The 27286-nt window shown below is 38.2% G+C and overlaps 2 protein-coding genes across 4 annotated transcripts in view; one reads left to right on the top strand and one right to left on the bottom strand.

The window, feature by feature from the left end:
- The first annotated feature begins 735 nt into the window (after nucleotides 1-735).
- Nucleotides 736-17666, top strand: stard3nl (STARD3 N-terminal like). Of its 2 annotated transcripts, none has more exons than XM_044369493.1 (9): nucleotides 736-1883; nucleotides 8024-8259; nucleotides 11522-11599; nucleotides 11795-11872; nucleotides 12639-12692; nucleotides 13099-13216; nucleotides 14243-14341; nucleotides 16530-16597; nucleotides 16712-17666. In XM_044369493.1, the coding sequence occupies exons 2-8, from the start codon at nucleotides 8062-8064 to the stop codon at nucleotides 16592-16594; spliced, it is 690 nt and encodes a 229-aa protein (XP_044225428.1). In that variant the 5' UTR covers nucleotides 736-1883; nucleotides 8024-8061; the 3' UTR covers nucleotides 16595-16597; nucleotides 16712-17666. The 2 variants fall into 2 exon arrangements, with proteins under 2 accessions (XP_044225428.1, XP_044225427.1); XM_044369492.1 differs by having other exon boundaries at nucleotides 7899-8259.
- A 982-nt stretch (nucleotides 17667-18648) lies between these two features.
- The window catches only part of LOC122993643 (solute carrier organic anion transporter family member 5A1-like), a 51231-nt gene continuing 42593 nt past the window's right edge, over nucleotides 18649-27286 (bottom strand). For both annotated transcript variants that reach the window (XM_044367981.1, XM_044367982.1), the window contains exon 10: nucleotides 18649-26972. In XM_044367981.1, the coding sequence (XP_044223916.1) occupies nucleotides 26449-26972 (524 nt within the window). In that variant the 3' untranslated portion in view covers nucleotides 18649-26448. The remainder of the gene's footprint in view (nucleotides 26973-27286) is intronic.

Below are 27286 nucleotides of genomic sequence, written 5' to 3'. Positions count from 1 at the left end.
CAATCACTATTTCCCAAAGCTCAAGATGTACCAACAATGTCTTGTTTTGTCCAAAACTCAAAGATATTCAGTTAAGAAACCTGAAAATATTTACATTTAAGAAGCTGGAAACAGAGAATTTTGGCGTTTTTGCTCAATAAATGACTCAAAATGATTAATCAATTATCAAAATTGGTGATAAATTTTCTCGATTGAATAACTGATTAATCAACTAATTGTTGCAGCTCTATATTGTCTACTTTCTCTTGACTGGAACTAAGGTGCCTTTTCCAAACCACGACAAACAGCCCGAGATATACAAAAAATACTTTCAGACATATAATATATCAGAATTCATGTTATTAATGTGTCATTTTAGATATTGAACAAAAATTGGCTGTTGTGGCCAAGTTATTGGTCTTCATAATTTCTATTTAGCATAGAGACCCAGAAACCAACCAGTACTCCAGGCCCCAGGTTTTGTTTACATCAGTTAGTGTGTAGTAATTTGATTAAGCAGAGCTTGCAGGTTTACATTGTATTTTGTGGTGCAAATTTCCAAACAATATCCAAACATTCATTAGTTTGGAGGAAAATATAATTTTTTTATGACAATTATAAAAATGTAAAAAAAATCACCTCTGTGTCAAGATGCCCCCAGGATGCTCACTGTCATATTTTTCTGTGCAGTCTGAGTTTTTATGATGTTTTAAAATTAATAAAAGACACAATTACCAAGATCTCTGGAAAAACTAAGACATGAGACATGTTTTAATAAAAGGACATAAAATCAACTCATCCTCTGATAGTGCTCCTGTTAGAAAAACCTAAACTAACTACAATCAGATTAAAACAAATATGATTAATGAAGAATATAACTACAATCTATTATCATTTAGTCTTAGACCTGTCTTTAAAACATAGACATATTGACAACATTCAAAAAACATTTGTTATTTTTGCTTTAAGGCCTAAACCCTTTAAAGCTAAACCTCATTATTAAATTGCCAGTTTAAATGCACTTGGACGGTAAAAAGATATTATTTTACTCAATGTAAGAGAAAAATCAATAAAAGCAAATGCTCCTGATGAGATAATATGCATTATGTTAATTACAAAGTCTGTACCTAAAACCAAAATCACTCATGGATTACCCCAGTGGATTACTGGTTGTTCTCAGAGTCAAAACTAAATATGATGAGTTGCCAAATTGCCAGAAGACTTGAGATCATACTGACTACTTTCATATACAAGCTTAAGACCTACCAGTTTGTTTTTGTGCTTGTGTCTGTGTACTCTATAAATCATGTTGGGTTGCCTTTGGATGAGAAATGTGCTATATAAATACTTTGCCTTGCCAGTAGTGGAGTGAGATGGCCCTTTAGCTTATTTTTTACTTTAAGAACTACATTTAATACTCTACCAACATATTACCCCACAGACTGTGTTGGCTTATGCATAATGATACTGTACACACTGAAATCACATTCAAACAATGTGTGTCTTTTCAGTAAATTAACAATGTTTTTAAGGGGGGCATCTTCCTCCATCTTGCCTCTCTTCTTCTACTACTGCCAAAACATTAAATTAGAGAAACGGTGAAAATAGAGCAACACAGAGTTTCCCCCAAATTACTAAATCCGCCCCCGCTACCATAAAGCATGAAAATTTGACCAGTTTTTCTAGGCAGAAAGTTTTGCATGGAGTCCTCCAGCTCCAGACCAGCTAAAAGAACTCTATATCCCAGGATCCTTTGCGCCACCTGCATCCTGTCCGAGCTGGCGGAGGGGAAACAGATGACTCGTCTGGTGCGTTGAGGGTGAAACCTGCCGATTGAAGCCTCCCGAGGATTGATTCAGAAACCAGAGACCTCTTAAAACACAAGAAAGAGCTTTAATAAAAAGGTAAGAAAGTATACAGATTTATTTTAAACCCGGTTTTTATACGTGGCTTCATAGAAACTCGCTAGCTAGCTGTTAAATGTCCTGAACGATGCTGGTTGACGGTGGCATCCCTGCATGGCGTTACAGCTGCACCATGATGATTTGTTTTATTTTATCTGTCCTGCAGGTTATAGCAGCTCAGACGCATCTTAACGAATAAAAAGTGTGTTTATAGTTGTTTTTCGGGCCTCCTCTCCGCCTCAGGGAAGCAGCGTGTATCTGCTGAACCAGTGTTGCACTTTGCGTTTCCTTGTTTCAGCAGTAAATTGCCTAAGTGGTGCAGAGGAAGCTTCATCCGTCCAGTGCAGCTTTAAATTCAGCTAACCAACCTCTGTGATGTTAGCATCAGCATTTTGGTGAACTGTTACGGCTGCATGATGTGACAGTCGCTCCAGTTTGTGCCTCACGTTGAATAACATGATACTGGAGTCACAGAGCATCCGTTTTTCTGAGAAACATAAATACCAGGCGATTATTAAAACATCCAAGGGGGCGTTTAACATCATTCACAGCTGTTCTTACGGCACTGACACACGCCTCAAATGCTCCTCTAATCACCTGGATGAAATAAATACTCTTTTAAACCCTTTGCAACCCTATTTCCTAACGGTAGCTGGAAAAAAAACGTATGTACTTGCTCAATTTGTACAACATGAACCAACATTTTGTCTACACCCACCGAGCACTTTATTAGGAACATCTGTCCCATAAATTATAATTGTACAAAGCTTATTTTCACATTTTCACTTTTCGTTGACATTGTCAGAAAGGTGATAATTCTACTTTATGTTTATTATTGAAGTCGTAGTGGGTGGTGGTGCTGAACTGGAGTGCATTATATTTAAAAGTGTTCCTAATATTTTGTCCACCCTATTATCGTACATGAGGAGGGCAAAATATTCATTGCAGGCCTACGCCCTGACTTTTGACTTGCAGGGAGCATTTCTACATATGTTTACCTAAAGTTTTAGGAAATATGACCAAGTTTAACATAAATATCCAACATTATAACAGTATTTAAATAACAGAAAATCACAAAAAGCATAATATGTCCCCTTTAACAATGAATCAAAGCTCACTCAAAGAGAATTATCACCACCTCTGCAGCTTTATTGAGCATTTTAGCCTCTTTTAGCTGATTGTTTTAAACCCACTGTAAACTATCTGTCCAGCACCAAACTGCAAACAGACAGAGTTAACAGCTCGCTAGTGAAGAAAGTGAGACTAAAAAATCAATTAATACAGCCTTAAGATATCTTTGCTTAAGTGGTTGTTATTTTCAGTGTCTGTTTGTAAGGAATGTCATTAGTCATGCTTAGGAAATGATAGTCACAGTTCTGGTATCACAGTGATTTTCACAAATATGCTTTGGTCTTAAATAAGCATAAGATATAAAGAGCTTTTTTCTGCATGACTGTGTTCATCTGCAGACAGACGATTATGCTGAAGAAACCGTTTCACAAATGTTTCAGTTAAATCCACTAATCCGTAGAAACCCTGTGGTCGCCTAAGATTTCTTTCTTTTTTTTTTTTTTTTAAGTTGGGGACAGTCCTGTTAAATCTGACAGGAATCTAAACACAGATCACAGTGTTCAGATGCTTTTAGTTAAGTTTACCTGCTGCAGTTTTTAAAGGAGGATTCTCCAGTCTCTCAGGGCGAGCCGCCCCTCCTACACCGCTCCGGCTCAAGATAAATCTGAAGGGTCTTGAGACGGTAGATTAGGTAGGAAAGAAGAAAAAGCAAAGTTCTGCAACATAAATATAATTTTTTTTCAACTCACAGACATCTGAAACATGACAAAGGTTCACAAATACACACTGATTTATAAGAGGTCACAAGGTTGGTTTAATCTTTAATGATGCAGTGTAATTTATAAGCTCAACGTCATGTTATTTTATTTAACATTTAAATCTGGAAAGTAACTAAAGCTGTACAAAGTAGAATATTTCCCTCTGATACGTAGTGGAGTGGAAGTAAAAAGTAGTTTTAAGTATAATAGAATAAAACCAGTTTTATGTAGTGAAATAATAAACCGACTTTTAGTCTCCTTTTTAAATATTTACTTCTGTGTTGTTTGTGTCCATTGAAGATGGTCGCACGGCTGCTCCAAAAGGATACAGCTTGTCTGAAGTATCTTCACGTATAGAGCTGAGCAATATGTCGATATTATATCGATATTGTGAGACTAGATATTGCAGTATGGTGATAATAAGTGTTGTCTTTTCCTGGTTTTAAAGGCTGCATTGCAGTAAAGTGAAGACTGTTCTAGCTGTTCTATTATTGGCCTTTACCCACTTAATCATGATATCCACATTACTGATGATTATCTATCAAAAATCTCATTGTTTTGATTGATTTGATTGTGTAAATATTTTGTGAAAGCACCAATAGTCGTCCCTACAATATTTTCGTAATACTGATATCAAGGTTATTTGGTCAAAAATATTGTGATATTTGGTTTTGTCCATATCGGCCCCATTTATGTACACATGTAGATAGTTTTCAGAGTGATGTCAGGAATCAAATACGGCTCACTATTAGAAATAAACATAAATGCCAAACAACTGCCAGCCTGAAAATATGATACAGGTAAAGTGAGATCTGGAACATGCAAACATACTAAAAAAAATACCAACTCAGTGGAGTTTCCTCTTCAGTATGACTCCCCCCTTCAGAGGTCAGCAGAGTCAAAGCAGCTTTGCTATTAGTCAGCATTCACATGTTTAATGTTTAATGATTTAGATTATCACACTCTGTTCTTATCTGTGTAATTTCTTGGACTTTCCAGTTTTATGCAGCAGACATTCCAGTTCATGGTCACACCAGTCAGACCAGCCTCTCCCAGCTGACTGAGTCACTAGTTAAAGTGTTACATTAACATTAGTTTCAATGGTTTCAATGCAGAGTTTCTGGTTGATCGACATTTTATCGGCCAAATAAACAGGAACAGGAAGCTGTTTTCATTTTTTTTCTAGCGCTTGTCTCTTACATCAGGGCCCTTAACAGTAGTTTCTGAATCTGTTTTTATTGTCCCCTGGAAGCTTTTGTGTTTTTCTATTTGCTTGTTTTATCTGTAAAATGAGTATTTTCTTGTTTTGTAGATGCATTTGTGGTGTTAAATAGCAAAACATCTGTGACAAGTACATTGCGTTTCCCTTGGCTGCTTCACAATAAAAGTCACCCCACGCTTCGCCAGTTGGCTTTTAATGTGAAGCAGCAGCAGAAGGGGGATGTTCATTTTGCTTTAGCAGTGACTGTTGATATGGCAACAGCGAGCTATCAGTGAACAGAAAGGCTTCAATTAATGACTTTATGAGATAAAGTTACAAATAGTAACCCTGGACTACACGTATGCATCCTTTTATATGAGGTCCACTATATTGAGAGTTAATTACTGGATGTAAATTTATTGCTATTGCAGAAAAAATGCAAACAAGGGCTGCTAATAACAATTACTTTCATCAACAATTAATTTGCAGGTTATTTTCTCGATGAATCGTTTGGTCTTTAAAACACCAGAGAACTGTGAAAAATGTGAGGGGTTTTTTTTGTTCTGTTTTGGATTTTTTTTGTCCGACCATCAGTCCAAGGAAAGGCAGCAAATTCTCACATTTGAGACCCTAAAACCATTAATTGTTTGCTTGAAAAATGACTGAAAAGATGAAGCGATTATCCAAACGGTTGCAGATTAATTCTCCATCCATCAACTAATAGTGCGGACTAAAAACAGGGATACTCTACCTAAAATCTGTCTTTACGAGGAGAGAAAGGCCGTGAATTATAAATCTGTAAACAATGGATTCCAACAACAGTGACAACAGCATTAAAAAGTATCAACAATAATAATAATAATAATAATAATAATAATAAAGTTCATTTTTATTGCACTTATCAAAACCAGAGATTACAAAGTTAACAAAAGGATAAAATGACAAAGCAAGAAACACATGAAGAGAAATTCCTCAAAATTGAGGGAATATGGTCAAGAAAAATACACCTTCAGAAGCAAAACAACAATAATATTAAAACATTTAAAAATATTTAAAAGGGATGTCAGCAGAAACTCCTCAAATCACTTCAGACTGCCAAAACAAATCTAAATACTCAGCCTCTGTGGTGAAACTGACTGGTTGGAACATACTGAGCGTACAGGACAGTGATAATTTATGTTTATGATGTTCAGAAACGTTTTAGAGTCAACTTTCACATCTAGCAAAAGTGAGAGTTGGATATTCAGATTGCTGTTGCAGTGTCACTTTAAAGCAGTTTAAACACGACCTGCGGTGTAGCTGTAAATACTCTGTGAACTTTGAAGAGGAAGCTCATTGTGGTGGATGTTTTTTCGTTTCAGGGGAAATTGCATGATGTGACATGTGGTTGTAACAGCATGTTGGCCCATTGCCTTTGCTTACGGCAAAGCTCTTTTTCCAGTAGATCACACTGGCACTCACCAGTAAACCTTGAGATCTAAGATGCAGAAAAACTCTGTGTAGGTTCATGAATAAAACTGTGTGTGTACGCACAAAGCCAGAAACATACAGATGCATTCTTTTTGTCAGATTTATAAAGCTGTGCGTACTTGTGGTTCTGTTTTCTACATCTCGGTTATTGAGGAACTGGGTGCACGAGCCTCGTCTCCACTCCCACAATGAGCCACAAATGGATGAAGACACGTCCTGAACCAGCTGTTTTCATATCGACATGCCGCCTGCTCCGCCAGTCTGTACAGCGGTCAATGAAACTAAATAATAAGTGTTGTTTCACTGATTGTGTTGCATCAGTGAGGTTCTCCAACAGCAGAACAGCTGTATTTACATACAGCTGTGTGACACTTTATAGCGTCTCTATCATGAATTGATTACATGGACTGTAAACCATCTTCAGCAGTTATATCTCAGAAATGTAAATGATTAGTTTGTAGCTCTTATATCTAAACCGACTTTACAAGGTGTCACAAATAAGGATAAAATAAAAAAGAATATTAACAGCAAAATAAAATGTTGACTCCTGTGTAAATTGAATGGATGATAAAAATTAATCACACAAAGTAATTCATCAATGTTACCTTAATAAATGCACCTTTCATCAGCATTTTACAGATCTCTGTGTAAACACAAAAAACAATCACACAATCAGAGCTGCTGGTTATCAGCCAAAACAACATCTGACTCCTTAGAGGCTATTTTAGTACAAAGAAACACTGAACAAGACTTTGTTAGGCGACTAAAATGTTACAATTAACTTTCATGGACTGAAAACACACTGAAATAGCGACGGCTACGGCTATACTCTTTGAAACTGGGGATACGCCATGGTCATGTTACCTAACCAACGTTGTTGCCGTGTTACCTTAAATTATGAATAACTTTAAGCCTTAATAAAATATAAACAGGTGAGTTATATAAAAATTCACCCCATTCCAGTTGTCATGAACGGGGATATTAGCTATAGAGACCAAAACCGTTTTTTGTACCAGGCTGTAAACATGTTTATTTCTGCTATAAAGTTGGGCATTTTAACGTGGGGGTCTCTGGGGATTGATTGGCTTTTGGAGCCTCAAGTGGTCATTAGAGGAACTGCAGTTCCACGTTGGCTTCATTATTCAGCCCCGGAGGTTGCCGCTTACCCAAAACAGACATTGTAAACACCAAGTGTTATGCAGGTCAAGGTCAAAGGTCATAGTACCCGGACACAATAACAGGAATATTTTCTGGGTCATGAAGCAAAGATTCTATAATAATCTTGTAAGAAAAAAAACCCCATTTGATTGCTTAATTTCTTCTTCCCTTTTTTTTTTTTTTTTTTTAAGTGAAGCAGTGATTTAAAGTTGCACTCAATCATTGAAATGGACATGAATTCAAAAACACACTTTCTCATTGAAGAGAATGGGAAGATGTGTCTAAACTTTTGACTGGTACATAATGGATAAATATTATTATTATTTTTTGTGTTTTTCTGATTTATCCTCCCCACAGATGCAGTGATGCGATTTACCTCCACAGACTGAGTCCAAATCCACTAAACCAGTCCGGCGTTCCTTCCCATATAAACTCCAATGACCCACCACCGCTGACTCTACCTTTTTTTTTACGTTGACCAGTGGGCGGGGCCGGCCCTGCTCGGGGGGCGTGGTCAGACATGGACAGCCGATGCAGCAGCAGCGCCGATTCGCGGCAGACCGGCAGGGTGGCTGTCAACACCACGCCCATCTCTGTGAGGGTGGAGTCGTACGAAGCCGGGGAGAAGAAGTGCATCTCGGACGTGAGGAGGACCTTCTGCCTCTTTGTCACCTTTGACCTCTTGTTCATCACCTTGCTCTGGATCATAGAGCTCAATGTAAGAAATGACTGTTTGTGTTGTGGGTGTTTGTGAGAGTTATTGTCGAGGAGGGAGACCTCAGGAAACACTCGTCTGGGTCAAAGATTTGGGGAAAGGATTTTACTGAACGTCACAGTGGGTCGTATTTCCATCCTGTAGGCGTGTGTGTGGTCTGAAAGTAATAAGAAATAAACAATATACTACCAGGAATCACTGAAGTACTGACTGTAATAAGCTCACTTACAGCTTAGACTGGGCGATATTTCAAATTCAATTTGATTTTTTGTTTTTGCACATTGTGTAAAATGTCTAAATCGTAAAATTGGGTTTTTACAATATACACAAAAAGGTTATTTTGAGTCAAAAATTACTGTAGATGGTAGCTGCTACATTAGCTATTATGAGTTACGACAGTTCTGTAAACTGTGACGTGACTAGTTTCACTACATGTTCACGTGCTGCGGTTTACGGGACTGTTTTGACTCCAGGTGGCGAGATGTTTCTGGCTATCTTGTAGTGAATTTAACGGTCACATCTACTAGACATAACGTACTGAAAATGACTCTTGACACTGATCTGAGCTCTCGGTTTGTGTTTGTTGACGAGGTCTTATCTCTGGTTATGAGAGTTGAAGCGTTGGGAGTCGACTGAACAGTTTCCAGGTTATTTCCGGTTGTTTAGCAGACTGAACAGACGCTGCCTAGCAGCAGTCTGCAGATATCAGGTTGATGTTTTTTTTCTAGAAACACAGACAGCAGCAGGTTAATGAGTGAGCTGACTTTTCCGTTCTGTCTGTGCTGATATCAAACTGGATTCGCTCTACTTAGGTGAGTCATCTGTTACCGACAGTCAGTATCTATATGAGGTAACCTGTGTTTTATGCTTAATGATGACAGTCTCTGCAGGTCTTTCATTATTCTTGCACAATTGTTGAAAAAAATAAGATGTTTCAATCCTCATTTTGGAGGCAAAGAAAAGTCAATTAAAATCGTCAATTGACCCCAATTTAAAAAATAAAAAAAAATTGAGATTGTTATTTATTGGCTACATCACCCAACTATGGCTTAAAAACTAAACTGGCAAAAATGTATCTCCAAGTAATATCTGCTAAAAGAATCATTAGTAGGTTGTCTTATTACACAAATGAAATACTGTTTCAAAGAAAAGCATTTCATACAGTTACTGTATATTTCATTAACTGGATAATTATGACAGCTGTTATCAACTGGGTCAAGTAGTTAAAATGTCTAAAAACAACTAGACCTATGTTATATATTTTGTTGAGTTGTGTACTTACATTATCCCAAATGTTACCGTACATCGTCTGAGAAACACTGATTTTTTTTAGGTGAAACATCTTTATTCAGTGTTTTCACCTGTAATCTCCGGGTCCGTTTGTTCTGGAGAGGAGGAGACCTCTGCGGGTAATTCGGCTCCCTGTAAAAACATCCCGAATGATGAACACTGGATCCTATACCGGTGAAGCTGGTTATTTAACGAAGAAGACAACAATTCCCATGATCCCTTGCTACTTCACACCGTCATCACACTCCGTCTTTTCTTATTGTTTTTGATTGAGAGACCCCTAGCGGCTGAAATTACATATTGTGCGTTTAAGTACGAAGAAATGAACAGTGAAGCTAAATATTCTCGTCCTGAAGCCATTTCTTCAAACATAGTATGTACAATACAGAAGAAAATAGGACTCACTTTCCACTTTTCCCAATAACACAGCTGTTAGTTTTGTTAAAGTAACCGCTGTGTCCTTCTCCTTATGGGAAATAAAACTATTTCTGTACAATATGGAGAAAAAAAATGAACTTTTCAGAATCCGTTTTGTTTCTAAGTTGGTCATAGGGAGACTTGTATCAGGGGAAAAGGTTAACTGGAGTTTTATGAGTTTGGTTATTATATTGGTAATGTAACAGCAGAGTTCACACCGTCCTGTTCGATAAGTCACAGATATGAACTAAACATTAACCAGCTAACACGTACACCCACACTCTCACAAGTGATGTCTGTTTAATGCAGATGACCTTGTTTTGTCACGTTATGTAGCACTTTGTCAGATAAGCAGCTTGCAATATAACTGTAATACACAACAGTAACAACTTTATGGTTCAGTGTGTTTTGTTTGAATTGTGTCAAGGCTGATAAGAAGCAGGTCAGTTGCTACTGGAGAAGTGAATGAAGGTCACAGAGCCATAAAACTTTGCACCCTGAATGAGGAAGTGTTTTTACTGCGACACACAGTCCCAGAACGCTTCAGTATCTGCAGAGCGAGCGTTGAGATAGATGCATTAGATAAACACAGTTTCTATTAGTGTATTTCAGAAGGACGTCCTAGTAACTCACTTTAAATAATAAATCTGCTCACATGCACAACACTAAACTTTACATTTTCTCACAGACTTTAAAGCTGTTGGACTCTTGGTCTTAACTGACATCTCAGTCTTAACTTGTACTGGGAGATGTGTGCTAGTAGGTGTCATTGACTCAACGGTTTCCTGCCTTCCTGTCTAACGGTAACTCTCAGTGGTGGGTCACACTGTGAGCAGTTTGGCTGATGTGTCGGTTGCTTTTCTCCGTCACTCGACTCTATCCAGCCAACATCTGCTGCTCAGTGAGACAGCTTCTTATCTGTGGGTCCGAGTCAGTCTGGCATCCAGGAAATATCTCTGCCCATCCATGAACTTAGCAAGGACTGCTGATCCAGGAATGCTTTGGTTTCCAGTAACAGTCCAGATTTTATGTTTTAACGCCCTGTTAGGTGCTCTGTGCGTGTGTTTAACCATATATATGCAGTATATACAGTACACCATATATATGTCAGTCCTTCCAGGATTTTGTTGGGGTTTTTTGTGATTATTGTGTACAAAAACACTTGATTTTGCAGTGACTTTTCTCAAAAATTGCCCTACAAATAAAGGAATTTGGAGATTTCTCTTGCGTTAATTATTGCGATCGCAAAATCACAATTTCCTGGAGGGACTGATGTGTGTGTTATACCATACATACACAACATCGCAATCAATCTCTTCTTCAAAATTACTATATTTGCACAACCGATACAATAATTATAGGAGAAACACTGATGATCATAAATCCAGAACATATCGTCTTTGTGCAGTAATTTCACATCATTTCCATCATGTTGACATTTATGAATAGTCACAACTAATTCCATCGAAGTTCAAATGAATATTAACCTCAGTATATCATTGAAGTATAAAAAGTCATTTGGAGTTCATAGTTTTGACTGGTGGTTTGTGTCTAACAGGTGAACGGCGGCATTCAGAAGCAGCTGGATAAAGAAGTCCTGCATTATGACTACCACGCATCCTTCTTCGACATTTTTGTAAGAAATTCTCTTTTTTTTCACATTTAATAAACAGATACTTTGGGTTCATTCCCTCATCTTTTGTTGCTTGTTTGCTTCATTTAATCACATCGTCTATCATTGTTTTCTGCCTTCTGTCCGTCCTTCCTCTCCATGTTCCCTCCTATCCTTTCTTTCTTCACTCCTACATCTCATCTTCCTCTCCTTCCTCAGCTCCTGGCTGTTTTCAGGTTCGCCTCTCTCATCCTGGCCTATGCCGTCTGTAAGCTTCGTCACTGGTGGGCCATCGCGGTAAGTTTTTAATGCTTCTTCTTTAGCCTGTAATGTGACAGCAATCCCTTATTTGTACCAGCAGAGGGCGCTGTTTGGTTAAAACCTCATAGCTTCTGTAATGCCAGTTTCAGTAGGACTGAGACAGACGGAGGGTCTGCGGTGGAAGTATAGTAACAAAAAGAGGGACTTTGGCACTAAAAAAGACTGTAACATTGAAAGATATCTACTCGATTTGACTCATTTGGACGACTGAAGCTTCATATTAGCTTCAGATAAACTTTTTAAAGACATTTCAGAAGGAGGACTGTGGATTTTGTCCTCCATCACTTCCATTGTAAGTGCATTATGAAGGGATCTTCTAATGGTCAGTATGAACAAGAGGAATGATTACAACAAGAAAAACATGTTCCACTGTTCATTTTGGCTCCTGATTGTTGCTTTAAGACAGACTTGACTGTCCAGTTCTTGTTGAAGGCATCAGAGGTGTTGATTTAATCAGGTGGGAACCAAAGCCTGAGCTTGACCTGCATCTGAATGGACAGTAGAGCTGCAGTGTGTCCATATTGACTTTGGAAGTCAGAACATTTGTAGGTTATAGTTTTCATTATGGTTGCCTGTTTTCCTCCCTAGTTAATGTATTTCCTGATCATTAGAAAATAAAGTCTACATTGATCGTGCTTAAAGTAAAAAGAAGTGTGATGTGTGAGGTGTGAATACTAACATGTAAATAATACCACCTCTGCAGTAAGAGTCTCTCTAAACAGCGTTTCCTCTTCTTGAACAGATCACAACTGCAGTCAGCTGCGCTTTCTTGATTGTGAAAGTCATTTTATCAAAGGTAAGACGTCAGTGGTGGAATATAACAAAATACATTTACTCAAGTACTCTGCAAAAGTAAAATTCTGAGGTCCATTTTATGCCACTTTATACTTCAACTCCACTACATTTCAGAGGTAATTATTGTACTTTTCAGATCCATAATATATACGTAAAACATATGACCACTTACAAATATGGGATGCCACAGATGAGACTACCTAACAGTATAAATTGTTAAATTAGCTTTACCTTAACAGCAATAAAACACTGTTTATATGTACCTGTCAATGAATCAGTTTTAAAAATAAATGTAACTCTCTAAAGGGACTTTATTGTATAATGAGTACTTTTATTTTTGATACTTGAAGTCCAAAACTATACTTTTACATAAGACTGATTTTGTGTGTGTGTGTGTGTGTGTATAGCTGCTCTCTCAGGGGGCCTTCGGCTACCTGCTGCCCATCATCTCCTTCGTGTTGGCCTGGATAGAAACATGGCTGCTCGACTTTAAGGTTCTGCCTCAAGAGGCCGAAGACGAAAACAGTGAGTCACAACTTCTTCTTCTACTACTACTGCTACTGCGGTACTACTACAGTTAATCTACTGCTAATACTGTGACCACCACTACTGTGGCTACTGCTTATAATCTAACCAGTACTACTACCGACATTACTGTGATTAATACTATTACTACCATCGTCATCATCACCACCACCACTACTTTTATTATTAGTTTCATGGCTGCTACTATTACTACCAGCACTGATACTGCTAATACTGCTGCCAGTATGAATATCACAGCTACTACTGTAACTATTTCTTCCAGTAATACTAAGGCTATCACTGTTAGTACTACTAGTACTTCTGTAGCTGCTATTATTACTGGTATTACTGTGTGTTCTGGCTTTCTATGTTATTTTCAAATAAAACCAGTCAGATGTCGTACGAGACTTCTAACACACATTTTATCTTCTTACCGTCAGATGATTTTGCTCGTAGGTCTCTCGTTGTACAGATGAGGTGAATGAAAGTTTGAATATGTGATGTAAATGTGCATCTATGGCGGCTTTACGTCAAGTTCAAATCAAAGTAGCTTAACGAAGGTTAAAGAAAATTATTTATATGCATTCAAAGTATCAAAACAACAAACGGTAATAAAAGATAATTAACAAACGTAGAAGCGTGCGGCTGAAAAACTGTTTTCTCTGCGGCGTCTTTTTTCTTTTGTCGCACTTGGTTTAATTAACGTCTTTCTGCATCACACGTGTACAACGTCATTGGCTGGTGTCAGTCTCAGCCAATCAGCTACGGTCAAAATATGCTCAAAAAAACAGCTCCAACACTATCTGTGGTTCAATTTCTAGTTCAGCTGCTTTAATTGCGATCACTTCTGCTGCTACTTTGAATAATATGAATTAGTCTTACTACCAACAACATCTCTACTGCTTCTGCTTTTCTGACACTAATGCTGCAAACTATTTCTAATACTATTAAAACCCACTATTAACAGCTGTGCTTCAATCACTATTACTTTAGTGTACTTACTGTGCTGCTCCTCTTTCCTTTCAGGATATCAGTCCATCATGGACGCCACAGAGCGAGCTCCTCTCATGTATCCGGGTCCTTTATCTGACGGACAGTTCTACTCTCCACCAGAGTCTGTGGCAGGTCTGTTATACTGTGATAACTGACATCCACACTGCAGCCAAACCTCCATACTGTCCGAAAATACCTCACAGGTTTTAGTCCCTCAGCATCGTCTTATAGGAGAGTAAACAAGGATTTCATCCGTTTTCATCCCATCGATTTTAAAAGATCTGCATGTTTTAGCTCCTTACTTACAAAACACAAACATTAAACCATAGAATGTATAAAAAGATGGACGTAGTGAGGTGTGAAGTCACCTGTTGGTTTGCATTGGAGCTGCTTTGAAGCCCAGTTGCAGCTTATAGTCGGCGCATCTTTTCCATTCAGAGCCACCTCTCAAATAAGGAGTGTGGGGTGTTGCCTTTCACACTGCTAACAGTAGCTACATTGTGCTAACAGGGAAAGTAACGTTAAATTTACAGGAATATTGCAACAATAGTTAATCTGAGTCTCAATGCTGGTGATCATTTCGATGGAGACCATAATGACTTGTTGAAAACAATGACTGACTTAGTATTTCTAGAGAGAAGTTGATGCTTTTTGAACAGGAGTCAGTTGGAGCATTTAGCAGCCGTCTGTGGCACTTAAAGTTACTTCAACTCTGGCTTCAGCCTCCTGTTGTAGTTGCCGCTCGCTTTAAACCTGCATTAACTGATTCTTTGGCCACTTGGAGGCAGCGGAAACAAGTAGCGAACACAACAGTGATGTGTCATCACCTTTTAAGTTGATAGCAAAACAGTTGTTTATTTCTACATCCAGCAGTTACAGAGCAACATTATCATCCATTCGGAGTCGAGTTTCTGTCTTATATTCTCTCTCTTTTAGCTGTTTTTGCTCTTGTAGGTTCATCACTACGAGCCACGACCAACACATTACACACTGACAGCTCAGACACTGTTATTATGAAAAAATATCAATTATAGCCGCTTAAAAGATCCCCTCAGACATGTTTCAAGACCAATAAAATATTCTGTTGTATGAAAATGTTAATTTACCTGGTGAGAGAAATTCTTAAAATAACATCTCCTCCTTCTCCCTCACTGAAAAAATCCATAATCTATAAATATGTAAATACATGTAATTTATTTCACTATTAAGTCCCTTCTCAGTGTATGTACTCCTGTACTCAGGAGAGTTTCCACATCACACTAGTCGTGAGGTTACAAATCATGCTTGTAGGTACACGTCATAAAGGACAGGTTCACAATTTTTCAAGTCTGTCTTAAAACAACAGTCAGGTGTCCATATGAACAGTGAAAGAGGTTTTCCTCGCTGTAATCATTCCTCCTGTTCATACTGGATATTAAAAGATCCTTCAAATGTGCTTTCAGTGTAAGTGATGGAGGCCAAAATCCACAGTGTGTCCACACAGTCATTTAAAAGTTGATGTGAAGCTTATATGAGGCTTCATCAGTCTGAGTTAGTCATATCAAGTGGACACATTTACAGTCTTTACAGCATCAAACTCCCTCTTTGTGTTTCCTCGGACAGTGTTTCCCTGTTGAGCTGCAGGTGGAAGTATAGTAACAAAAAGAGGAACTTTGGCACTAAAAAGACTGTAACGTTAAAAGATATCTACTTGATTTGACTCATTTGGATGCTGAAGCTTCATATTAGCTTCAGATAAACTTTTGAATACATTGTTGCACAGAAGGAGGACTGTGGATTTTGTCCTCCATCACTTCCATTGTAAGTGCATTATGAAGGGATCTTCTAATGGTCAGTATGAACAGGAGGAATGATTACAGCAAGAAAAACAGGTTTAAATGTTCATTTGGGCTCCTGGCTGTTGTTTTAAGACACACTTGAAAAATTGAGATTTGAGGTGAGCACAGAGACATTTCCTCTTTCAGCTGAAGAATATAAAAACAAACTGCATCATTCTGCACAGTGAAGAGAGAAACATGTTTTTGAGTGGATGGAGATTTTAATATTACTGTCATTTTATTCTCCAAAGCATAACATGTGTAGAAAATCCATCTAAAATCGGTAGTAGGCTTTAGAAAGAAAAGCAGCACAGTACATGTGATGTGGAGTTATGAGAACGGAAGAAGCATCAGATGCAATATGGTGTAACGATCCTTCACATAAGAGCTGAAGATCGACAGAACAGACAAAACATTTGCAGATCAACAAAACACAGAAATGCACATAAACAAAATCTCAAAAGTTTTATTTTCACACTGACTTGTTTCTCTCCTGTTTTCAGACTCCGACGAGGAACTGGATGATAAACATGATCCAGAAAAAGGGCTCATTCAACAGGTGATTTAACAGGTATCGGTGTTTATATTTATATTTATTTATGAGAAAAGATGATGCAGTTAAGATCACTCTTCTCACCCGAAACATGAACCTCATTTCATCTGTTTCTCGTTTTGTTTTCATCAGGATTTCCACTTCTGAAGGTGAAGTTCTTCTTCTTCTGCTCCTGGCGTGCTACTGAGGGAAAACTCTGCCTTACACATTCTGCTGTTTTAGTTTTTAAATCTACAAAGAAGAATTTGTTGATCCACAAATGCACCTCGGTTTTCTGGTTTTGGCCTTTTACATGTACACCAGAATTGGGGGGAAAAAGCCGCTAAAGAAAAAGAATTTCGCAATTGTGACTTATTAATTTTAAAAGAAAATGCATATAAAGAACTCTGGACCTTTTAAGGAGAATTCATATAAATGGATATTTCTTCACAAAATTGCACATTGTGTCTGAGACTTTCCATATACGTGAAAAGAATCAAACTGAGATAAATTTCAGTATTCAATATATTTAATTTTACACACTTCACAATTGTCTATTTCTCCTCTAAGGTTTTACTGTCTTATATTACCAATGACATGTTTACTTGTAATTTGTTCTTCATTTTCACATGCTTGGGACTGAAGTCACTGTTTAAGGAAAATAAGCTCCATAGACTCTCTATAAAGAAGGATTTTTTTTTTGGCCAGTATTGAGTTCACAGACTGAAAGGAGGAATATTTACTGAGTTTATAAAACAATTTTTAGCTTGTTTGATTGGATCAAACTACACTCGGGATTATTCTAAATAAATGTGACTACTTCTGGGTCTTTAAAGAACACTGAAAGAACATGCATGGAACATTGAAATAATATTAAGATTTGAAGATTGCAAAGTATTATACTCTAAAATGAGCCATAAATCTGCAGCTTTTATAGATGAATATCTGGAAAACTGCACTGTATGAATCTGCTTTAAAAAAAAGCTGCTGTGACGGAAGAAAAACAAACAGTCGTACTGTACATATCATCATGCATGCCTTGCAAGCCCAGTGGTTTTGTTATGAAAAGCTTGTGTGTAAAATAGAATTATTAAAATGTGAAGCCTTGTGTTGGTGTCGTTTTTCCATATTTTACTCTTAATTACAGCTGATATTCAGATGGGTTTTTTTGGCTTTGACATCAACATTTTCCCTAACAGACTTGTCTGCTTGTCGTATTTGAAGAGCTAATGACCAAAATGTTGAAGTGTCTATGTAGACAAACAGATCATCAGTCACAGTGACACAAATGTTTCCATGATGGTTTTTAAGTAGGACTGAAAGCTTGAAACTGAAAATAATTTAAAATTGCTTTTAACACCATTTACACACATTTGATAAAGAGTTTATCACACTATAGTGTAGTTATAAGCACATTTGGAAGTGTTTTTTTTTATAACGTACAGTATTTGTCAGTAATTAAAACTTCTCTTGTGGAGACATTTTATATTATTATTATTACAGCTGTGTTTTACTATATTGTCATTTATTTTGTGTTTATACACCAGCATCCACTTATGTGTACCCACAGGAGGAGTTACAGTTGTTGACATACATTTATTAACACTTAAATCTGCTAACAACTACATTATAATGTTATAAACCGTTTATTAAATGCTTATATTCCTTGCTAAACTGGGAGACTTGAATTAAAGCAATGCCACTTATTCTAATTAACTGTAATATTCCATCATCTGTACTCCAATATGAGTAATTCATGATAAACTGGGACCCATTTTGGTCTGTAAAAACAAATAAAAGATAATAAACAAGCATGAAACTCAACTAACTAGCCAGTAGATCACAGCTAAACATTTTAATCAAATAATTAGTTACTTCTTCTTCTTGACTATTGAATGACATAAAGTTGTAGCTCTAACTAATCAGACTTTACTGACCTCTACTGGTTACTTGAAGGACTAACACCTTTGTAAGTCTTCCAGGAAAACAAAACAGCAACTTCAGCAAACTTAAACCATCAGAGAGCAGCTGCATTTAAAAAAAACCAAGAGAGAGAGATGTCATGCAGAAATAAATGAAGAAACCATTAGTCTTTGTAATACTGTTTTATTATTTTTTCACATTTTTATTGACAGAAGTCAAGTATCCAAGGCATTTGTAAACAGTGTCCACAAATCTACATTTTGCCTCTCATCAGTGTGGCCTTTCAGTCAGTCAAAAACACTGTCCTTTTGAAATAAATACAATACTGATAATTAAAAAAAAGAAGAAGAAGAAGAAAAGGAGAAGAAGGTAAACTCAAAATACTCTAACCTGCATCAGTGCGAAGGAGCTCATACGGATCCAGATTCAGTCTTTAGCGTGTCTGGAAATGATGCCACATTACTACATGAAAACGACATGTGCGACACATGGAGGTAAAACGACTCCTTCGTCTAAAGAGAGGCGGCAAAAGGAGCGGAGGAGGATAAAAAAAAACTAGTAATTCAGTGAAATCCTGGAGCTGGTGTCAGCAGGTAAGAGGATGAGGTTTGAGGATGAAACACTCGACACCACTTTCAAATCTCATAACTATAATTTTGAGATGTTTTTTTCTTCTCTTATTCACTCTTGACTAAAATATTTCAACTACAGTGTTTAATCGAGTGAGTTTCAGGATACGTTGGGCCTTGATTCCTGTTTAAAAATAATCATTATTCATTAATATTTCAAATAAAAAACATGTCTCTCAGTTTAAAATAACAGTATACTTGCAAATTTATACGCCCAGATTTCTGCCTTTTTGTCATCTTAATCTACAAAAACAATTATTTGAGGGATTGTTACGGTATTCCAGTGACAGGGGACCAAAAGTGAGGCGACACTGGTTTTGGAGATGCAGACTTTGGCGAATTTGGGAAATTGAGAATCAGCTCCTGTTGGCAGAATTTAAACCAGATTTGGGCCTAACTGGATTTGGATTTAAGCCGCTTTTGAGCTGAACTTCTTTTATCTACCTTGATCAGATTTTCTTTTAAATTCTATTTATGGCTTTATTAGATAGTTGACAGTAGAGAGACGACAGGAAATGAGGGAAAGCAAGAGACGGGGGGACGTCTGGTGATAATCTACTTTTTTCTTATTGTTAATAAATCTCATGAAAACCCCAAAACCAACAATGATCTACTAAGTATTGTGTGTGTATTCAAAACTGAATATATCTTATTTTTCTGTGCCTTAGAGCTCTGTTGTTGACCAAAAACTATTAAAAACACATCAGTGAGCCACACACACCGTCCTACTACCAGAAATACTATAGTGCACCAAATCTGTATTTATCCACCACTGAAAATAGTCCCCAACAAAAGCACTACTTCCTCCTGTTTGAATAATGTTTCCTAAAAACTGCAATGCTCAGCTGTTTTTAGTAAGTTTCTTTTCTGTTTTAAAAGAAGTGTTTTGAAAGATGTATATCTTAAGTAAGAACCGATGGGCTGGTTGGGCTGGAAGGATTAACACATTGTTGGTTTTGGTCTTTTCATGGGATTTGTTGATTGAGGACAAAAAAAAATAGAATAACGCCAGCATTTCCTTATCCCTCCCCAAAAAATAATAATTTCTATTGATAAAAACTGCAGTAAAATTTGTCATTGGATGTAGAAAACTACTATTTTTATCAGTAAAATTATTATTTTTTTGAGTTGTCTCATCAAAAGGTTTTAGCTTGTATTACTGAATGATAAAATCTTAACCCTTAGAAGCTTCAGGGCCAAAATTTTAAAGATCGTTTCACCTGAATACCTAAAAAAAAAAAAACATTTTTCTCCCTTCCGATTAGAGATAGTTTTCAATGAAACTACTTTCTCCTGAAGAAACAGTCGCTATAAAAAAAAACTGTCACTTTCCTTTCTCTGTATTGGTTTTGCTTGAGTGCAAAACTGATTCTGAGATACTGACACTAACATCTGATATTTCCCCGTTATTTTTAGATCATCTAAAGCTGCGGGAAAAGTATCTAAAACATGAAGCAGCGCGATCTACCTTCAACCCGTTTAACACGAGACAAAGAAAAATCCACCAAACAGTTAAATGAACCCTGAAATACGAAGATAGTGAGAATTCTCTTCAACAAAAAAAAAAAAGGCATTTATAACACCTCAAGACAGGACAGGAGATAGAGACGCAGCTATGAGGAAGACGGTCTCAACATTTCATCCCGTCTGTGTGATTTTTTTTTTTTTTTTTTTTTTGTGGCGATCGAGCTGAAAGTGCGACACCAGCTGCGCAGGAAGTAAAAAAAAAACAAAAAAACAAACAAACTGAAAACAGCAGTTTAAATGTGAAACGCAGGCACAGAGAAACAGAACATAGGTGGGTGAGAATCTCAGTGCTTCACTAACACTACACGGATCCACACAAGACTTATTTCTGTTTGTAGTTTCTCGCTTTTACATGAAAATGGAATGTTATGTGATTCTACTCTACTCTACTGTCTCTACTGTGTTGAGTACTGAAACCATGCGCCAAAGTTTTCTTCTTCGCTACTTTTTTTTTTGGCAGTTGTAAGATGATCACAAAGTACTTTTCCACCCGGCGTGAAAACAGCGGCTCCTTTGTGTCCCTTCAGACTTTTCTCCTGAACATTTTGCTGACGGACAGGGATGTGTCCCATCTCCTCCCTCTCTTCCCCCGCATTTTGTCGTCTTACGAGTTAATTTAGACACCACGAGAAAAAAAAAAAAAACACGCATCAAATGTGAGCTCTCGTTTTGCTGAGCAGATGTTTCTTTTACTTATATAATTAAAATTGATTATTGCAGCCTTGAAACCTGTCAACACATCCGCTGTAAATTTGTGTCTTCCGTGTTGTTGTTGGCGTCTTTACATTCAAGACTTCAAAGTGACAGATGTGAGCCACTGTTTTCCTCAAAAAAAAACAAAAAAAAAAGAGACACTTAAACGCCTATTTTGAGGACATTTCCAAAATCCTGAAAGACTTTTATCCTGCCAGCGTTAAAAATATTCATTCTGCTGCACAGTGAAGTCGATTTTTAACCCATTTCACGAGATGCTTCTCCCTCACAAAGACGGACAATGTATAGATATAAATGATGAGAAAAGGTTGCATTTTGGTGATGCATAGAAGTGACGTAACGAGCAAGAAGATGCGTTTCCTTCAGTTTGTGGGGTTGGATATACAATCAATACTTTTTGGAAACTGTCAGGTATCAAAAGATGGCATCGAATGCTTGGTCACAACGTTAGTAACATCTATAAACTGAGAAGTTTGGCGATCGTATTCCTCATGTAAAAGGTAGTGGAGGAAACACAAGTATGAGTTTGGCTTGTGAAACGGGTTAAAATCTACAAACACCAGAAAAAAAAAACATCTTTCAGGATTTAAGAAATGTCTTCAAAATGCAGCAGATGTTAATAAAAATGACCTGCTAGGTTTTCCAGTTTGAACTGAAACAACAAGTCGATTAATCGATTAGTTGAACGACTGAAAATCAAATCAGCAACTATTTTGATAATCAAGTAATTGTTTAAAATATATGGCTGGTAAGTCTCTATATTTTTCTTCTTGTCAACATATCTCATGTGCAGAAACCAGCAATGAACTTACAAGTGTTGTGTGTGTATCCAAAGCCTGATATATCTTATTCCTCTGTGCTGTAGATAGACGTCTGTTGTCGCCCAAAAACTATTAAAAACACTTCAATGAGCCTGAACGCTGCACTGGGTGACATGTTCCTTCATCCCTGAAGACAGTGATCACCATTGTGTGTTTAGAAAGGTCTCCAAAGAGTAAAAATAGTGATAAGATAGTAACTCTCAGGGGAGAGGTTCATTGTATGCACAGGGGTGTGGTGGTTTTTGGACAACAACGAGGTCTACTGAATACAAACACATCAGACTTTGGATGCACAAAATACTTGTAAGTAGATCAGTTCATTTTTGTTTGGCTCAGTTCGTTGTTCATTGTTTGTTTGGCTCTGCACATGAGATTTGCTGACAATAAGTAAAATAATAAGTCATTTAAAGGTCCAGTGTGTAAGATTTAACGGTATCTAGGGGTAACTGATAACCCCTCCCCCTCCCCCTCCCCTTCCATGCTGGTACGGTGGCCATAAAACTCACAAAACACACAAAAGGTCCTCTCTAGAGCCAGTGTTTGGTTTGTCCATTCTGGGCTACTGTAGAAACATGATGGTACAACAACAACTTATGAATATTATACTCTATTTCTGCTACACACTGCACCTTTAAGTCACTAGTGAAAAGCTGGAAGAAGTGAATGTTTGTATTTTAGCTTTATTAAATAGCAAACATTCACTTCTTCCAGCTTTTCATTAGTGAGGATTTACTGCTTTTCTTTATCTAATCTGATAATAAATCAATTATTTCTGGATTTTGGACTGTTGGTTGAACAAAAAGAAAAAAGCCATTTGAAGCACTTTAGGAAAATGTAACAGGCATTTTTCACTATTTTCTAACATTTTATAGACCAAACAATTCATCCATTAATCAAAAAAAAAAAAAAAAAATTGGCAGCTTAATAAACAATAACTGTTAGCTGAAGCCCCAATGGAACAATTAAATCATTCTAACCATCAATTGAAAAGTCTCAAATGTTAAAAAATAATTGATTACATGAGACACAAAACCCCACTGTGTCAAACACACAAATTTGAACACTTCACTTTTCCTAATAAACATACTGTTTTGGTTGTTTTGTTTTTTTTCATCAAAAGTTTTTCCTTCTCTTGTTCAGGATCTGACTTATCAAAACGCCTGAGAAGTCTCATCTCTGGCTTCACATGCTGTTCCATAACTAACCAGCAGGTGTCCTCGGACAACAGCGACTGACCCGGCAGACTAATCACTACTGCATCTTGTATGTGTGTGTGTGTATATACATGAAACACTCAACCTCCAACAGGCAGAACAAGCGTCCGTAAATCAAAAATATTTCGTTGAGGTCTGAAGATTGAAGGGGGGGAAATAAAAAGGAGGGATTTGTAACAAACACACATGACTCACAGGGCTGTAACACTGCCTGCCATGAGCACTGAGGCTGCTCTTTAAGGAAATAAGTGGTAATACTGCACAAAAAAAAAATGTCCTAATCTGAGGTGAGATGCTTGAAAATGCACACCATTTTTTAAATCCTCATGTTAACAGTTAAACATGACCGGACCTCGGAAAACGCCTTTAAAAAATGTCACCGAGCTGTACGAAGGACAGGGATCTTAACTTTTTCATCCATGACCACAGCCGCTGCTAAATCCAAAACTTCCACTATTTTATACCAAACTAACTACTTTTAGAATAAGATTTAAAATGCCGATTGTGTTGTTCCTACTGAACAATAATAATAATAATAATAAAAAAAGCATCCTCTCTGTCTGCATTCTGGTACATTTCTCCTCTTCAATGCCAGAAAAAAGGCACGATAAGAGGATTATGCGACACTGCAAAGGGAAAAACGACATTTTTGTTTGTTATTCTAAAACTTGTTTCAAGAATTTTATAGACTTAAGTGCCTTCTTTCCATTTTCACTTTTAGGGCCCAATAATGGACACAAAACTACCTGATGATTAGATTTTTTTTTTGATTTTTTTTTTTTTGCACGCTGTGATGAGATTATTGTAGTGAAAATTATTCATCAGGAAGGAAAACACAACTACTACAACTGGCCTAAACTGTTAAACATATGTGCCCTTGGGGGTCTAATATAGTGTTATAATGATTAGTTGATTGATCGATTAGTCAAGTGACAGAAAGTTAATCAACAATTTCGATAATAGATCGATCGATTATGCCGTTTACGAAGCAAAAAATGTCAAACACTCGTGTCCCTGCGTCTTAAATCGTGAGGATTTTCTGCTTTTCTTTGTTTTATATCATTGCAAATTGAATATCTTTGGGTTTAGGACTGTTGTTTGGACAAAACAAGACATTTAAAGACATCAGCTTGGGCTCTAAGTATTTAAGAGAAGCATTTTTCACAATTTTTTGCCTCTTCTTTTTTTTTGATCAAGCGATTAACTGGTGAATTTTAAAGATTAATCGATCACGAAAATAATCATTAGCTGCAGCTCGACAGTGACCGACAGCGTTTTTCTAGACTTTTCCAGTGACTTCGCTAAATCAGAAAACTGTTCACAACCTTCTTTTCTCGTTCTACACTTTATCTGCATGTATGCAAACCGGTCTGGCATGTGGCGAGGAAAACCGCGCAAAGATATCCTCTTACCCATAAACCACTGGGACTACTGCTCAGATCCTACATGTACGCGATGCAGGAAACTAACTTTATCCATCCCCAAAAAAATTCACCAGCAGCTGACGAGGAACAGACGACTACACTATGACCTCTACATGACTACTCGTCTGCTTACATGTTCAGTACAAATGTTGAGTGTTGCTGTTGGAAAATGATTGGATGCATCTCTCGTCGAGCCTGGGAAGTAGTCAGAAATACAGTCAGACATGAATGCCGGAGCACTTTCCCCAGTCCAATCTCTAAAAAATAAAAAAAAAAAACTCCAGATCCAGATTTTTTTTTCCTTTTCCGTGTTCTTCCAGACGTGTGGAGAATCCCCGGTGACTCATCCAGCCAAGAATGTGGTCAGGAGGAAAATGCCGATCCTGTTCTTTTCAGGTTAAACCACTTATCATCAGGGTGCCGGTCTGGGGAAGGGGTGGGGGGGGACGGCTCGGATGTATGGGTGCATTGTATGGAGCTGGCAAAAGCCAAACAATCCGACTTCCAGCGGTAATACTACGTGTCATTGTGTCAGGGGAGCGACAAAAGGCCTTGCATCGGACAGGAATGCATTCTGTGCGAGCCAAGCTGCTTAGCCCAGTGACCTATTGTCCAGTTGGGTTCTTTTCAAGTGTTTTTAACCCTAACGAAAATGACTAAAAAGAACAAAAAAAAAAAAAAAAAAAAAAATCGACGCTTAACATTGTTTTTTCACATAGCACCATGCCATCGGTTTCCAGTTCTGAACACTTAATTGCAGTGTATCACATTTCCATAGGGTTGGTTGTTTTTTTTTTCTTCTTTTTTTTTTTTTTTTTTGTTCCATGAGATAGCTGATATGCAGTGTCCGGAAAAACAAAAGTCGCTCGCATGATGGTGACGAAACAAACAAAAAAAACCACAACTGAAGAAGAAGCACACGGAGACGTGAGGTGAAGGGGAAGCAGGAGGATTGGTGAAGCTGAGGTATCTGTTCAGGTGAATTTTTTTTTTTTATTATTATTCCTACAGGATGACCACAGTCTGTCTGAGGGGGGGGGCGTCTAATGTGTTGTTTGTAAGTGTAGTGTTTGAAAGTGTACTGTACATGTGAGGACCGTAGTGGCAGAAGGCACATATTGCCGAGGTGCATGAGGAGGAGGGGGGGCGGGCGGGGTGGTTATGAGTGATGTTATGAGCGATGAACTCTCCTCCACCCAAAGCGGGGAAGCTAAGCCTTTGTCCGCCTGCTGTAGTGTCTGGTAGATCACAAAGAAAGCACCCGACCGCTTTCAATATTTTCACCAACCAAGCAGATTTTTTTCGTGTCAGAGGAGGGTCTCCTGGGCTGGCTGATCCCTAAATTAGTCCAACTTACAGCCGTTTAACGCCATCTGACCGCTGATCTGGAGGTTCACAATGAATCGTGACTTTCAGCAGTTGGTTTTTGACCTCAGAAGTCAGCGGTGCAGATGAAACTTAAAAGTCACTTTTTTAGTGTTTTTTTTTTTTTTTTATCAGCGAAAAAGAGATGAGAGCTGGACCTCCAGGTGATGATCGGTGCCGTTGACAGCAGCTAAAATCCACGCCATGTTCACAGCGGACTGGATTTCAGAATAGAAGAGAAGTCGGTCCATCGCCCACCCCCCTTTCTGAGACTCAGACACGGACTGACACGTGTTCCAGCGAACGTGCCGGCGTGGGGGCAGGCGTCGCTGTAGACGACGGCGAGGCTGCAGGGGGAGTAGGAGTTATTGCTTTCAGCTCGTTGCCAGGGCAACTCTGGGTGCTGACGCCACGGTTGAGGGCGCCGGCGCGCAGCGGAGCGTTAGCGGGCAGAGCGTTGGGGTCGGTTCGGGGGATGTTGACGGGGCAAGAGCGGGTGCGGGCGTGGCCCTTGTGGCCGCCCGGGTGGCAGACGAGGCTGCCGACGGTGTCGACAGGTGACAGGTGGCGCTTGAGCCAGCGCTCCACCCGCTCCTCCTTGTACTTGATGGAGTACCAGGTGAGGAAGATGAAGAGGAAGCCGAGGAACTTGAGGCTCGCGGCGAGGCCGAAGTAGACGAAGCGCAGGGAGGTGACGTCGTACTCCCAGCAGGAGCCGTGGACGCCGCAGTCCTGCTGCCACAACATGCAGGTGGTGTCGATGACAGCGCCGAAGTAAATGGGTGTCGGGATGTAGGCTGAGTGGAGCGGAGAAGGAAAGGACAGGGGAGGAAGAGAGAAGACATGGCAGAGGAAGAGGAGGAGGGAGAAGAGGAGAAGGAGCACAGGACAAAAAGAACATTAAAAAAGGAAAAAAGTGGCAAGAAAAGGGGACGGAGACAGAAAGGAAAGGAGACGAAAACAGTAAAAATATCAAAAAGGAGAGAAAAGGATGAGAGGGGGGAAAAATTAAAGATATACAAAGAGAAGAAAGCTCGTCACCAACTATGAACAGAGAAATTACCACATCTGACAAAATCTAAATCATCTCAGTAACACTGGACACTCATCC

This window comes from Thunnus albacares, chromosome 12 (genome assembly GCF_914725855.1).
Source record: "Thunnus albacares chromosome 12, fThuAlb1.1, whole genome shotgun sequence".
NCBI classification, from domain to species: domain Eukaryota; kingdom Metazoa; phylum Chordata; class Actinopteri; order Scombriformes; family Scombridae; genus Thunnus; species Thunnus albacares.
This window is presented reverse-complemented; position numbering and strand designations above follow the sequence as displayed.